The 16,550-nt window shown below is 44.6% G+C and overlaps 1 protein-coding gene and 1 pseudogene across 1 annotated transcript; one reads left to right on the forward strand and one right to left on the reverse strand.

Moving 5' to 3' along the window:
• Nucleotides 1-239: 239 nt before the first annotated feature.
• Nucleotides 240-2,386, reverse strand: LOC134340733 (probable G-protein coupled receptor 139; annotated as a pseudogene).
• Nucleotides 2,387-5,273: 2,887 nt separating this feature from the next.
• On the forward strand, nt 5,274-15,531 carry LOC134340856 (probable G-protein coupled receptor 139). Its single transcript, XM_063038430.1, has 2 exons — nt 5,274-5,355; nt 14,633-15,531. Exons 1-2 carry the CDS (start codon nt 5,274-5,276, stop codon nt 15,529-15,531), a joined length of 981 nt encoding a protein of 326 aa, XP_062894500.1.
• The last annotated feature ends 1,019 nt before the right edge of the window (nt 15,532-16,550 follow it).

Consider the following 16,550-nt stretch of genomic DNA (forward strand, 5'->3'; position numbering starts at 1 on the left):
CTGTCTGCCAGTCTTAGCCCCCACGCAGCACTCCAGCACTCCACTCAGCCAATCCCAGACGTCACTCTCTTGCAAGCACTTTCCTATCACCCGCCATTTTCTTGCGGTCCACAGCACTGCTGCTTCCAATGTCCCGGTGAACAGGACGACCGCCCGGGAATAATAGCTTGGAGACTAGACGGCTAATGAGAAGATCTGGAGCCCGGACGGGATACATTGAAGCTGCACCTAGGCTGCGCTCAGGGCGCGTCTTTATTAATCAACTGGAGCACCGAGGTGAGCGGATATTTCACCGCGCTAATCACCTGCTCTCGGAATTTCGACTGAGTCACTGCGTAAATAAATGTGTTCGTGCACAGGCTGAAATTCCTCATCAAAACGCCGACCTCATGAAATATCCATTCAGAATCACTGAAATTGAAACCAATTGCTTTGACCTGATAATATATGAAATTTACAACGTGGGTCATCCACAGGAGGATGAAGCTGCCGGAGAGGGTGAAGAGTAAAACCACAGACCTCCTCCTGCTCTCCATCTCCGGGTCACTGCGGTTCTCCCCCTTGCTCTGACCCTTCAGCCCCTTACGGACCCGACTGGCCACTAAAATGTGCCTGACTGTCAGAGCGTTGAGCAACAGGATCGCAACAAAAGGGAGGAACGGAGTTAAAACAGTCTCCACCCAAGCCCGTGCTACCCACCCGGGATTAGTGATAATATTTCCCTTAAGTTCACAGAACCACGGTACGTTATTGATGATCACTTTGGGTTCCCAGAGGAAGTAGCGGGGAATGTTTTTCAGACAGAACAGTACGCCGGTTGTCGTTAGAACCACAGCCGCAGTTTTCCCGGTGCAATATTTTGTTTTCAGCTTCTGGCAGCAAATGGCGACAAACCGATCAAAGGTGAAGGTGACGGTGAACCAGACAGAACAGTCTGTGGCTGCGAACCTCAGTGCATTTATAACCCTGCACACAGGAGTAATGCTCAGAAAACTGAACATAAAGTAATATATTCGACTGAAAATGATCTCCAAGACAATAGTCAGTAGATCGGCCGCTGCCATGGCCACCAGGTAGCGAGTGGTGCAGGTAGAGAGGCCGCACTTTCCCCTGGACAGGATCACAATCGCCAGTAAATTCACTGAAGAGAGAGAAAGGGGGAGTGAGAGAGAGAGGGAGAGAGTCAGACAGACAGAGACTGAGTGAGAGGAGAGAACAGACATTGGGCATTACTGCACAAATTATCCGGGAATTAACACGGGATCGGCTTCGGCTAACGATCAGTTGTGCGAGAATGTGAAAACGGCTGCAAATCTAACATCTGGCACGGTCACACTGTCTTTGAACTGTTCTCCTCACTGTGCCAGTAAGACGTTGTGTGACTAACCGTCGGTGCTAAAAGCGAGCTGGATGAACGACAGTGATCGGTGCTAACCCTGATTCCATCGCTGATGGGGTCATGAGAAGCTCGGCATCTGGTGGGTCTGAGGGATCCGGAGAGAAGCAGCACACACAAATTACCGGAGGAACTCTGCACCTCAAGAAACATTTATGCATTTGAACAAACACTGACCGTTTCGGGCCAAGACCCTTCTTCAGCACGAATCGATGCCGCAGTTTACGACGGGTCTCAAAGGGAAAGCCGGATCAATTTAGTAAACAGTAGCTGATGGCTCAATTAATTAATTAATTCTACAGCGCAGTGCACTTGGATAAAACTGTTCAGCATGTCTGTTGACATTCATTCAGGTGACCAGTCCCAATTATTGACCAACGGGCAGTGGAATCGAAAGGAAAACATAAATCAGAGAACTGGGTATTCTGTCTGATCAATAGCTCAGAAATAGTGAACTTCACAATGTAAAACCCTCCCAATCCCATCTTCGGGAGAAAGTGCCTTTCTCCAGCACGAGTATAAATCTGGACGAATTCCTATCAAAACCCATCCAGTCAGAGAGCTGCACCGGGACTACTCTGGAAAAAGTGTCATTAAAGACACGAGAAACGTTCTTGGCGATCGATTGTGGCGCAGGAGAGACAGAGGATCTGATTCGTTTCTCATTAAATATGCAAAATCAGCATTTCAGATTGGCAGGATCGATATCTCTGTCGGATATTTGTGCACAGTCATCAAGTTGGAAGCTTGTCAAATGATCATAAACAGTCCACACCGGTTAACACACAGAAACACCAAACAAGAATTGCTCTGCTCACTCACCAGGAACTCCAATCACGGCAATGAACGCGTACAATGTTTTCTGCACACTCCTGTAACTATCCCACATTGAAGACATGTTCGGTGCCCAATAATCCGACTCCCTGTGCTACAGGCGATCTCCCGGAATGAAATGTTAAGGCAGCAGAAGCCTAGGGTTTTAAGTACCATTTTACGACTCCACAGGGACAGACATAAACAGATTTATAAATAAAGAGTTTCAAATTATTTCCATACCGATTACGTCAGACGTATGCAATCTCCGCGGTGGCAGTCAGTGATTTTTTAGTCAATTAATTGTGAAACGGCAAACAATGGATAGTGTGATGTCCTCAGGCCTGTAAATTTGGAGTAACATTAATTCAACAAAGGGAACATTGTCTTAAATACCATCAGACCCTGTTGTTTGTCTCAGTGTGACTTTTGTCCATCAGTTGAGGCACTGGTAAAGCAGATCGACTAAGAGTAAAACGGCCGCTCCACTCTGATTCCACGCCAATTTCGATCGTTCCTCATCTGAATGCAACTACAAGCACGAAAAAAAAAATTGCAGATGCTGGAAGTCAAATCAACACGCACATTTCAATTCTACTTCTCATTCTCATTCCGGCAGGTCAGTGCACGACCTCCTCTAGTGCCGTGATCAGGCCACACAGGTTAGAGGAGCAACACTTTATGTTCTGTCTGGGTTGGCACAAACCTGATGCCATGAACAGTGATAACTAGAACTTCCGTTAATGCGCATCCCGCCCCTTCACCATTCCCCCATTCCCGTTTCCTTCTCTCCCCTTATCTCCTTCCCTGCCCATCAACTCCCTCTGGTTCTCGCCCTTACCTTTCTGGCATGATCTTCTACCCTCTCCCATCAGATGTTTCTTTCTCCAACCATTTATCTTTTTTCAATAATTAACTTAACCTCTGCCCACTCCCGCTGTCACCTATCTCCTACCACATTGAAAGTCTTTTTCACTTCCCCTGCCCCGCCATCTTCCTCTGCATTTTTTTCCAAGTCATCATGGATTTCAGCCCGAAACGTAGACAATACTCTTCCATAGAAACTACTTGGCCTGCTGAGTTTCTCTAGTATTTTATCGTATTGCTTTGAATGGAACCTCGGCGTTTTATTCCTGATTATCATTAACCTTCCTGAGGGTACCAGAGGTACAACAAACTTTTTCACAACGGTGTCTGTCTTCATCACCATTGAATCAAATGTTTACTCTGAGAAAAGGAAAGTCGCTTCTCTCCGTTTGTCTTACGTGTATAAACAGCGGAAGGTAAAGCACAGGAACAGACCGTTCGGCCCACAGTGTCTGTGCCAACCATGACGTCACATTGAATGGATGCTAACTATCTCTACATAATCGGTCTCCCTCGATTCCCTGTCTGTCGATGTGTCGGCCCTCACAACAGTAACCGTGGGCTTTTTGGTCTCTATTCTTAGGTATTTTTAAACATTTGTGTTAATTAGTTGCCCCCCAAAAGGTGGCTGAAGAGTTTGAGCTTTCGCATCAATTATATGTGCTTCCACTGTAAATATGCATGTCAAAAGCACCATTTGACAGACACAAGAATATTGAAGTAACTTATGACATTGCAGCTTGTGAAATTGTGTTGAATCGCCTACTGTTAGCAATGTCCTTCCAATTACAAACTTGTGATGCATTTCGTCTGTGGAGGTCTCTACCGAGAGGGTAACCGGGAAAATGTCTGTTGTGGTGATGAATAAACACTATCACCACCAACCTCAGCATGACCCAACCCGAATCCTACTCCGTGGCGTGCAAACTCAGAGAAGCTGGGGGTGTGTATGGATGAATCATAGCACCCTGTATCTTCACCGGGACCCACTCCAAACTCGGCCCCGTGGCGTGCAAACTCAGCAAAGCTGGAGTTGAGTAGGGATGAATCAAAACCCCCTGTATCTTCACCAGGACCCACCCGAACGCTACCCCATGGCTTACAAACGCTGCAAAGCTGGGGTTGAGTATTGATGAATCAAATCCCCCTGTAGCTTCACCGGGACACACCCGATCGCTACCCAATGGCTTATAAACTCAGCAAAACTGAATGTGAGTATGGATGAATCAAATCCCCCTGTATCTTCACCAGGACCCACCCGAACGCTACCCCATGGCTTATAAACTCAGCAAAGCTGGTGATGAGTATAGATGAAGCAAACCCCCTGTATCTTCACCAGGACCCACCCGAACGCTACCACATGGCTTACAAACTCAGCAAAGCTGAATGTGAGAATGGATGAATCAAAACCCCGTGTATCTTCACTGGGACCCACTCGAACACTACCCCATGGCTTACAAACTCAGCAAAGCTGGGGGTGAGTATGGATGAATCAAAACTCCCTGTATCTTCACCAGGACCCACCCGAACGCTAAGCCATGGCTTACAAACTCAGCAAAGCTGAATGTGAGTATGGATGAATCAAAACTCCCTGTATCTTCACCGGGACCCACCGGAACGCTACCCCATGGCTTACAATCTCAGCAAAGCTGAATGTGAGTATGGATGAATCAAAACCCCCTGTATCTTCACCGGGACCACCACCCGAACGCTACCCCATGGATTACAATTTCAGCAAAGCTGGGGGTGAGTATTGATGAATCAAACCTCCCTGTATCTTCACCAGGACCTACCCGAACGCTACCCCGTGGCTTACAATCTCAGCAAAGCAGAATGTGAGTATGGATGAATCAAAAACCCCTGTATTTTCACCGGGACCCACCTGAACGCTACCCCATGGCTTACAAACTCAGCAAACCTGGGGGTGTGTATGGATGAATCAAAATCCCCTGTATCTGCACCAGGACCCACTCGAACGCTACCCCATGGCTTACAAACTCAGCAAAGCTGAATGTGAGTATGGATGAATCAAACCTCCCTGTATCTTCACAAGGACCCACCCGAACGCTACCCCATGGCTTACAAACTCAGCAAATCTGAATGTGAGTATGGATGAATCAAACCTCCCTGTATCTTCACAAGGACCCACCCGAACGCTACCCCATGGCTTACAATCTCAGCAAAGCTGAATGTGAGTATGGATGAATCAAAACCCCTGTATCTTCACCAGTACCCACCCGAACGCTACCCCATCGCTTACAAACTCAGCAAAGCTGAATGTGAGTATGGATTAATCAAAACCCCCTGTATCTTCACCAGCATCCACTCGAACGCTACCCCATGGCTTACAAACTCAGCAAAGCTGAATGTGAGTATGGATGAATCAAAACCCCCTGTATTTTCACCGGGACCCACCCGAACGCTACCCCATGGCTTACAAACTCAGCAAACCTGGGGGTGTGTATTGATGAATCAAAACCCCCTGTATCTGCACCAGTACCCACCCGAACCCTACCCCATGGCTTACAAACGCAGCAAAGCTGAATGTGAGTATGGATGGATCAAGACCCCCTGTATCTTCACCGGGACCCACCCGAACGCTACCCCATGGCTTACAAACGCAGCAGTCTGAGCTGGAGTGTGGGAATGGATCTTTAATAATAACACACTGTAACGTCACCAGCACCCACCCTGAACCCTATCCCATGGCTTGTATATTAGCAGTCTAAGCTGCAGTGAGTATGTGATAATAATCACAGACCGTCGAGCCATACAACACGACGGAGAGCTGGAGAGCGGAGAAGAAGTTTCCGTTATCGATGTGTGTGTACATCCGTGGGTGTGTGTCTAGGTGTTTATGCCTTTGACTGTATGTGTGGGTATATGTCTGTGAGTGCGTGCCTGAGTGTGCGCGTCTGCTGTTTATTCGTGTGACAGTGTGTGTGTTTAGAAGTGTGAGTGTGTTTCTATCTGTCTGTGTCTGGCAGTATCAGTCTGTGTAGTTTGGCTGTTTACGAGCCTTTGTCATTATTTGTTTCTGTCTGTGTATGTGTGTGCTTTTGAGTTTCTCTGTGTGTGCCTACGTCAGTGTCTATGTTTGGGCATCTGTGTGTGGTTGGTGTGTGTGTGTGTGTGTGTGTGTGTGTGTGTGTGTTCTTGCGTTACTGTGTCTGTGTGGGTGTTTATGCTTTTCTCAGTGGTGTTTGTGAGTATGTGTGTGACGTTGCGTATGTTTGAATATGGCTACTGAGTCTGATACTGTGTGATTGTACGTCTATGTCGGTGTGTGAAAGTTTGTGTGTGTATGTGTGTGTGTGTGCGCGCACGCGTCAGCGGTGTGTGTCTCACGTGCCTTTGTGTCTAAGTACTCGTGTGTGCCTGTGTGTGCTCGTGAGTTAGTTGCAGAGTCTGTGCGCATGTGTGTGCGTCTGTGTCTATGTGTAGGCGTCCCTGTGTGTTTGTGACTATAACTGTCTGTGCCTAGGTCTGCTTTTCTATGTGTGTGTGTGTGTGTGTGTGTGTGTGTGTGTGACTCTGTTGTATGTGTATGTCTGGATCTGTTGTTGTTGCATGTCTGATCCAGCTGTTGTTTCTTTTGGATTTTTATGTGTTAATGTGAAGCACAGTGCACGTTTGTCTTCTCGTTTGATGAGTATATTTGTGTATGTTTGCATGTCAGCGTGTGTATCTCGATGTGTGCATGCTATGTGCGTGCACGCGTGTGTATGTGTCTCTGGGCCTGTATGTATGAGTGTGCACAAGTGTCTATGGTTGAGTATTTCTGTGTGATGTTTCGGTGTCTACGTGTGTGTGAGTGTGCGTGTGTGCGTGTGTGTGTGTGTGTGTGTGTGTGTGTGCGTGTGTGTGTGTGTGTGTGTGTGTGTGCGTGCGAGTGTGTGTGTGTGTGTGTGTGTGTGTGTGTGTGTGTGTGTGTGTGTGTGTGTGTGTGCGTGCGAGTGTGTGTGTGTGTGTGTGTGTGTGTGTGTGTGTGTGTGTGTGTGTGTGTGTGTGTGTGTGTGTGTGTGTGTGTGTGTGCGTGTGTGTGTGTGTGTGTGTGTGTGTGTGTGTGTGTGTGTGTGTTTATCTCTGCTGGTATGTGTGTGCATCTGCGATACTGTGTGCTTATGTGTCTGTATGCGTGCCTCTGAATCTGTCGTCTTGTGTGCGTGTGTATGTGTGTTTAAGCCTTATTCCCTCTGCGTTTATGTGTGTGTGTTGGGGGTGGGAGTTGGCGTGGGTGCCAGTGTGTGTCTATGTCTGTCTATGTATGTCACGGCTCCTTCTACAGTCTCCGTGCGTGTGGGTGGCTGTGTGTCTCTGTCTGTATTTGTGCCAGTGTCTGTGTGCATGTGTGTGCGTCTCTGTCTATGTGTAGGAGTCCGTGTTTGCGCGCCACTGTAATAGTCTGTGCCCAGTTGTGCCTCTGTCTGCGTATCTGTGTGTGTCTGACTGTTGTGTGTGAGTGTGAGTGTGTGTGTGTGTGGGGGGGGGGTGTGTGCGCGCGTGTGTGTTTGTGTGTTTGATACAGTGTCTCTAAGCCTGTGCATATGTGTGTCTCTGTGTTGGTGTTTCTATTCAAATATTAAATTAACTTCATTATTAAAGTACGTACATGTCACCCTATACCACCTTCAGATTCAGGCTTTGCAGGCATTCACAGTGGAACAGAGAAATGCAATAGAATCAGTGAAAATCTACACAGAAAGACTGCCAGGCTAACCATATGCACACGGATTTGGGGGTGCAAATGGATTTGCGGTGGATAAGTCAATATGGTGTTGCACACCAATTTCCAGGTTCTGGAAGACTTATGGTAACTGCGATTTTGGAGTTGTGACGAATCTCATGGTTGTTTCGTTTATCGATACTCTAATAAGAGATCTACTTTGAAATTTGTTTTTGCTATCTTTTAAGGTGGTGGCAGTCATTTTGTAAAATAGTTGGAATAATTCTTGTTTTGGGATAATCTAATTTGCAAGTGGGGTCATCAGCGGGTTTCGAGCTGCGCACGGACTTCACTGTCCTCACGGATGCGGGGTGTCTGCAGAACTGGAGGTGTGCCGAATCCCAAGCATGTTTCATTTATAAATACGTTAATAATAAATTTAATTTGAACTTTGACCACAGCTCGCGTTTTTTTTTAATGGTTCAGTTTGGGAACTGTTTGAATTTGTTTCTTCCTCTGGGATTAACCAATGAGCATGTGGGGTTGTCAGCGGGTTTGGCATGCGCTCTTATTTGACCATGTGCGTATATTTAGGGGTGCACGTTTGTGGACGTGCAGGGATTTCGAGGTGGGTCGTCGAATACAGGGTGCACACGGATTTGGGGTTACACACAGATGAGCGTGTCTCGACGTATGAAGACTTGCACACCCATTTCCGGGTACATGCCGATTTTTAATGCTGAGGCAGCCATTTTCTGAACTGCTTGAAGTGATTTTTGCTCTAATGTTCATGTGCCCGCACTGCTTTGAGGATCCACGCAGATTTAGGGGTGCGTTCCTGAATATCGTGTTCACACAGATCTGGTGTCGCTAGATGTATATGTGTGTTGTCGAACATGGCGGTGCACACGAATCTCAGATTATACACAGATACGGGCATATCGGCAAATTTGAAATTGCACACGGCTTCTGTATGTTTTAATGACAAGACAGCCATTTTGAGAACCGCTGGAAAGGTTTCTATGTCTGTAATAATCCAATGCGGGTTTGTCACCGGGTTTGGGGTACACATTAATTTTGGGGGCACTCTTATTTGACGATGTGCGCAGATTTAGGGGCATGTCTTCCAACATGTGGCTGCCCACAGATTTGCATGGCATCGGTGCATTTGGAGGGGTGACGAATCGTTTCATTTATAGATAGTTTATAACTCAATCTTTAAATGCACTTTAAAATGAACTTTGCTCTTGCAATTTCTTTAAGGTGGTTTTGAACTGTTTGAAATGATTGCTCATCTATTTGACAACGAATTGTGAATATGGGGGTTTCAGCTCGTTTGCCGATGCTCAGAAATTTGGGGACGTGCGCACATTTAAGGCGGGGGGAGGGGTCCTGAAATGTGCGGTTGCACAAGTCGGGGTTTCGGTGGATATGGGGTTCTCACAAATTCAAGATTGTTTCGTTAATCGAAATTTTATGAATAAATACACATTAAATTTTGTAGATTGTCCTTTCTGCTTTTCGTTAGTTGGAGGCTGCTATTTCGTGGAGTGTTTGAAATTATTTTTTTTTCTCAAGGATAATCGAATAAACATGTGGGATTAACAGCCGGTTTGGGGGTGCGCGCAGATTTGGGGGCGCGCACTGATTTGGGGTGTACAAGGATTTGACAGCGGTGCGGTTTTGGGGCTGTGAGAATATTTCTGGGTACAACCAGATTTGGATCTATTGGTGTATTGGTGGGTGGCTGTGTGTGTGTGTGTGTGGGGGGGGGGGTAGTTGGTTAACAAATCTCAAGTTGTCCACTTATAGAAACTTGAAGAATTAGTGCACTTTCAACGTTGATCTCTGTTCCTCTTATCATTTCAATATCACCAAGCTAAATTTTGAACGGTGGGAAATGATTTCTGCTCTGATATAGTCTAATGTTCCTGTGGGGGTGTCAGCGGAATTAGCGGTGCATAGCTACTTGGTGCTGTGTACAGATTTAGTGATTTGCGAGTGTGTGCGGACACACATACTCCAGGTGCGTGTTGATTTGGGAGTCCACAGAGATATGGGTGTGGGTACAGATTTGGGTATGTGTGTAGATTTGTGTGTGTGACGAGGCATATAGGTGCACAAAGATTTGCAAGGGAATGGGAACCAGAGTGCCAGAGCAGATAGTGGAGCGGGGGTGAAATTAAATTATGTTAAAATACATGCAAAGTCACAAATAGGAGGATTGTGTGTGACGGTAGTAATCTTCTGAGGTGTGTCTATTTCGATGCAAGGAGTATTGTGGGGAAGGCTGACGAGCTGAGGGCGTGGATTGACACATGGAATAACGACATTATAACCATTAGTGAAACTTGGCTACAGGAGGGGCAATACTAGCAGTTTAGTGTTCCAGGGTTCCAAGATTTCAGACGTGATAGAGGCAGAGGAATGAAGGGTGGGGATGGTGATGGCATTGCTAGTCAGGGAAAATGTTACAACAGTGCTCAGGCAGGACAGATTAGAGGGCTTGTCTACTGAGTCCTTATGGGTGGAGCTGAGAAACAGGAAAGGTATGGCCACATTAGTGGGATTGTATTACAGACCACCCAATAGTCAACGCGTCTTGGATTGAGCAAATCTGCAGAGAGATAGCAGACAACTGCAGGAAACATACAGTTGTGATCGTAGGGGATTTTGTTTCTCACATATTCATTGGGCTTCCAATACTGTTAAAGATCTAAACGGGTTAGAGTTTGTAAAATGTGTTTAGTAAAGTTTTCTAAATCAATATAGAGGGGTACCAAATAGAGAGGACGCAATATTACATCTCCTATTAAAAAAAACAGTTAGGACAGGTGACGGAAGTGTATGTAGGGGGACACGTTGGTTCCAGTGATCATAACACCATTAGTTTCAACTTGATCATGGATAAAGATAGATCTGGTCCTCGGGTTGATATTCTAAACTGGAAAGAAGCCAAATTTTAAGAAATGAGAAAGGATCTAAAAAGCGTGGATTGGGACAGGTTATTTTCTGGCAAGGATGTGATGGGTAAGTGGGAGGCCTTCAAAGGAGAAATTTTGAGAGTGCAGGGTTTGTATGTTCCTGCCAGGATTAAAGACAAAGTGAATAAGAATAGGAACCTTGGTTCTCAAGGGATATTGGAACTCTGATAAAGAAGAAGAGAGAGATGTATGATATGTATAGGAAACAGGGAGCAAATAAGGTGATCGAGGAGTATAAAAAGTGCAAAAAAACTTAAGAAAGAAATCAGGACGGCTAAAAGAAGACATGGGGTTGTTTTGGTCGTCAAGGTGAAGGATAATCTAAGGAGCTCCTACAGGTATATTAAGAGCAAAGCGATAGTAAGGGATAAAATTGGTCTTCTTGAAGATCAGAGTGGTCGGCTATGTATGGAACCAAAGGAAATAGGGGAGATCTTAAATGGGATTTTTGCGTCTGTATTTACTAAGGAAATTGGCATGGAGTCTATGAAAATAAGGCAAACAAGTAGTGAGGTCATGGAACCCATACGGATTGAAGAGGAGGAGGTGCTTGCTATCGTGAGGCAAATCAGAGTAGATAAATCCCCCATGACCTGATAGAGTATTCCCTCGGACCTTGAAGGATACTAGTGTTGAAATTGCAGGGGCCCTGGCAGATATATTGAATAAAATGAAATGACACATCGTTATTGTCATTGCATAGTACAATTTGTCATGCACCAATACAGCGAAAATGAGCTGGTAACTCTCGTACTCAATGCTATAAAACAACAAATAAAATAAATAAACAATAAATAAATCAAGTACCCAGCCAGTACAAGCAATGTCCAGTAGTACAAAAGCGGAACTCAGATACATGACAGCCATAAAACCAGTATTAAAAGTATCACTATGACATGTCGGTATCTACGGGTGAGGTGCAGGAGGATTGGAGGATAGCTCATATTGTTACATTGTTTAAAAAAGGCTATACAATTAATCTGGGAAATTTTAGGCCGGTCGGTTTGACGTCGGTAGTCTGTAAATTATTGGAAGGAGAACTAAGAGATAGGATATACAAGTATTTGGATGGACAGGGGCTTATTAGGGAGAGTCAACATAGCTTTGTGCGTTGTAGGTCATATTTAACAAATTTGTTAGAGTTTCTCGAGTGGGTTACCAGAAAAGTGGATGAAGGGAAGGCAGTAGATTTTGTCTACATCGACTTCAGTAAGGCCTTTGACAAGGTTCCGCATGGGAGGTTAGTTAGGAAAATTCAGTCGCTTGGTATACGTGGAAAGGTAGTAAACTGGATTAGACATTGGCTCAATGGAAGAAGCCAGACAGTGGTAGTGGGAGTGGAGGATTTCTTCTCTGAGTGGAGGCCTGTGACTAGTGGCGTGCCACAGGGATCAGTGCAGGGTCCATTGTTATTTGTCATCTATATCAATGATCTGGATGATAATGTGGTAAGTTGGATCAGTAAATTTGCTGATGATACAAAGATTGGAAGAGCAGTGGACAGTGAGGACGGTTTTCAAAGCTTGGAGAGGGATTCCGACCAGCTGGAAAAATGTGCTGAAAAATGGCAGATGGAGTTTAAGACAGACAAGTGTGAGGTATTGCACTTTGGAAGGACAAACTAAGGTAGAACATACAAGGTAAATGATAGGGCACTGAGGAGTGCAGTAGAATGGAAGGATCTGAGAATACAGATACAAAATTCCCTAAGAGTGGCGTCATAGGTAGATAGGGTCGTAAATAGAGCTTTTGGTTCATTGGCCTTTATAAATCAAAGTATTGATTATAAGAGTTTGTATGTCATAGGGAGGTTGTATAAGGCATTGGTGAGGCCGAATTTGGAGTATTGTGTGTAGTTTTGGTCACCAAATTACAGGAAAGATACTAATAAGGTTGAAAGAGTGCAGAGAAGGTTTGCAAGGATGCTGCCCGGACTTCAGAAACTGGTTAAAGAAAAAAGGTTGAATAGGTTAGGACTGTATTCCCTGGAGCGTAGAAGAATGGGGGGAGATTTGATCGAGGTATATAACATTATGATGGGTATAGGTAGCGTGAATGCAAGCAGGCTTTCTCCACTGAGGCTAGGGGAGAAAGAAAAAAACAGAGGACATGGGTTAAGGGTGAAGAGGGGAAAGTTTAAAGGGAACATGGGGGTGGGTGCTTCTTCACACATTGGTGGGAGTGTGGAATGAGCTGCCGATGAAGTGGTAAATGCGGTCTCACTTTTAACATTAAAAAAAAAGCTTGGACGAGTACATGGATGCGAGGTTTATGGAGGGATATGGTCCAGGTGCAGGTCAGTGAGACCAGGCAGTAAATGGGTTTGGCACAGCCAAGAAGGCCAAAAGGCCAGTTTCTGTTCTGTAATGTTCTGTGGTTCTATGGTAAACGACTATCGGACCCTTAGAATCTTCAGCGCTGCGTCTATCGTTACAAATGATAATTATTTAAGGGTGAAAGTGCACATAGTAAAAATATTGAGACGAAAAATTATTCTATTTGAAATGCACAAACTCTGGGTTATAGAGGAAGAATATTGAACGTTCTCGTTTGAAGGTGTGAATAAACAAAATTAAACATAATTGTTATATTGTGATTTTTCCGATGGAGCGATCTTTATTGCACGATGACACAATTCATATAAATATTTTACCTGAAGTGTTTGTTCAATGCACTGTCACTGATGTGACTGACTACGTGGTATGATTAATTGCCAGAGTCCAGTTTCCTCTCCTGTATAAGAGCCTGTAAAAGTCACCAGTAGATATCCGCAGTTGGACTATTTTCAACTGATTACCAACTCACAGAAAATGGTATATTCAGCAATTTACTACATCGCGAGTATTTACTATCCTGTACTAGCAGCGATTGGTATCCCTGGTAAGTAACTGGAATTGGCTATTACCGTATGCGCATTGTTGTCTTCTTGTAGCATTTGTTATAGGTTGTGCCTCATCTGACGAGTGTTTTAAGTCTGTTTAGATTTAAGTAAATATTTTAATGTATTCCTTCATTTTTTTTTCTTCTGGAATTGTCACTCGTTTTTTTTATGTCCGATCATTTTGTCAATATTAACAATTGATTGAGTTTTTAATATTGACACTGTTCCAGCATTTTATCTTACTCCACCTTCCAGCTTTATGAGCACATATTTTTCTAAATCTGATTGTGCATTAATATAGAAACTCAAACGTTTAGTAAAACAAAAACAAAATATTTAGCATTGTTGCAACTCTCTCTGCGAGCTCACTGGACCTTAGAAAGCACGCAGTTTCTTCCATACTGTCTTTATGCAACAAAAGAAATTTTAGTTGTTATTTGTTTGTCTAAGTGTCATTGAAATAGCGACAGTAATGTGCAAAGCTCTCACATTTAAACGTGCCCTCCTTCTTTGGGCGGTTTACATTTCGATAGGATTAAATAAGATAAGAATTATTTTATTTCTTATATCCATCTCACAACATAAAGTTGATTCCCAACGCAATATAGAAGACTCAAGTTCATTTGGCAACTGCACATCGGAACATGCATTTAGCTCTGCTGTTCCTCCACTTAAAAATGTTATCTCCGAATAAACAGTCTCCCTCAGTTCACTTTATTCCCGCAACCTATGAAACCTTCACCATTCTCAGCTAAAACGACGGGTCTGTCTGGATCAGTGGGTCGATATCTGCTGTCAACTGGGAAGCTGCGGCTCAACTTTTTCTCGTGTCCCTCACTATCATCAATGGAAGGACAGCGACGGAGCCCCTACGAACAACTTTTTCACTCTCCAAACCGAAGCCTGCCAACCGGCATAGGGTCTGAGGTCACTTAATCGGATTCAAGATATTTCTATGCATGCATATCAAGTACAAATGATCAGGGTTTCTGAACAAAAACCTAACACTTCTTTGCTTCTTACAGTTAATTCAGTGGCGATTGTGATCCTGTCTCTGGGAAACTGCGGACTCTCCAAAGGTATCTCCCTTTACCTGGTGGGAATGGCAGCAGCTGATTTAATATGTGTTATTGTTGCTGTTATACTGTGTGAGATCAATAATATCTATGTTTATGCCCCTCCTTTGCTCATTACACCGGTTTGCACCGTGACGCATGCCCTGAGGATCACAGCCATGGACTGTTCCGTTTGGCTCACGGTGGCTTTCACGTTCGATCGCTGTATTGCAATCTGCAGTCAAAAGCTGCGGGAGCGATACTGTACCGAAAGGACAGCGACTATTGCGATAGTAATTGTGTGTTTAGGAAGTTGTGCGAAGACTGTTCCATTATATTTTGTGTTAGAACCTCACGTTATCATTGGCAACGTACCTTGGCGATGTATTTTGAAAACCGATTTCCTTACTTTACCAGCGTGGAAAGCATACCAGTTGTTTAACACTCTCACTACACCTTTATTGCCGATCGGTTTGATTGTGCTTTTTAACGCTTTAACAATCAGTCACATTATCGCGGCAAACAGAGTTCGCCGGGGGCTCAGGAACAGCAGAGAGAAAAAGAATGACCCAGAGATGGAGAACCGGAGAAGATCAATAATGTTGTTGTTCGCTCTGTCCGCCAATTTTATACTGTTGTGGATCCCCTATATTGTATACACCATGAACTGGCAAGTTCAGAATTACTCTTATGCAGACAGATATTTAAACACCCCAACATATATCCTGCAACAGTTTGGGTTCATGTTGCAGTTTCTCTGTACCTGCACCAACACGTGTATCTACACTCTGTCACAGAGAAAATTCAGGGAGGAGCTGAACGGTGGAGTCAAACATTTGGTTAAGTTATGTGGTCGGCTCTGTGGATGAACGCAAACCTAATGGCAAGCTTTGAGGGGAGTTGAAATGCATTTCTATGTGACCCAGAGTCCTCTATTTTTCTAAGTTTCATGTCCCTATCCAGGAGTCTCCTAAAAGACCCTATTGTATCTGTCAACACCGCCGCCGGCAGCCTATTCCACGCACCCACTAGTCTCTGCGTAAAATACCTACCCCTGACATCTCCCATGTACCTACTTCCAAGCACTTTATAACTGTGCCCTCTCGTGTTAACCATTTCAGCCGTGGGAAAAAAAAGCCTCTGACTATACACCTGATCAATGCCTCTCATCATCTTATATACCTCTATCAGGTCACCTCTCATCCTCCGTCGCTCCAAGGATTAAAGGCCGAGTTCACTCAACCTATTCTCATAAGGCATAATCCCCAATACAAACAACATCTTTGTAAATGTTCTCAGCACCCTTTCAATGGTTTCATCATCTTTCCTGAAGTGAAGCGACAAGAACTGAGCACAGCGCTCCAAGTGGGGTTTAACCAGGCTCCTATATAGCCGCAGCATTACCTCTCGGCTCCTAAACTCAATCCCGCGACTGATGAAGGCCAGGGCACCTTATTCCTTCTTAACCACAGAGTCAACCTGCATAGGAGCTGGCTACTTATATATTAGATAAATCTTTTCATTTCCCTGCAGCCTGTGAGCGAATGTTAGTAGGTTCCCGGTTCCAGTAAAGTCAGCAAATTACTGCGAGAAACAGCAGGAAGGCGCTGACGTGATCGAGACCACAGCATAAGTGTTATTTAACGTTTTGGATTAATGCCAGAATCGGGGTCAACGAACATGTAAAGCCAGAATGATTCTGTTTAAATTGGTAAAATTCTATTCTAATACACCGGAAAATGGATCATTCCAGGGATTTCTGTGACAACTAGATAAATGTGCCTGAAACATGGAGAACTGATGCCAGTTAAATGAGCTTGGACACCTACAATTTTCATTGTAGCAGTGCAAAATATGCGACAACTGTCTTCATTCAGAAAGGGCGCGG

This window comes from Mobula hypostoma, chromosome X2 (assembly GCF_963921235.1).
Source record: "Mobula hypostoma chromosome X2, sMobHyp1.1, whole genome shotgun sequence".
In the NCBI taxonomy this organism is placed as follows: Eukaryota; Metazoa; Chordata; class Chondrichthyes; order Myliobatiformes; family Myliobatidae; genus Mobula; species Mobula hypostoma.

What these genes read in the sequence shown, in the direction of transcription:
- LOC134340856 (XM_063038430.1), top strand. Translation starts at nt 5,274, where the DNA reads ATGGATGAATCAAAACCCCTGTATCTTCACCAGTACCCACCCGAACGC. An exon ending in CAAACTCAGCAAAGCTGAAT is followed by an intron (nt 5,356 to 14,632) that starts GTGAGTATGGAT and finishes TGCTTCTTACAG; the next exon opens with TTAATTCAGTGGCGATTGTG.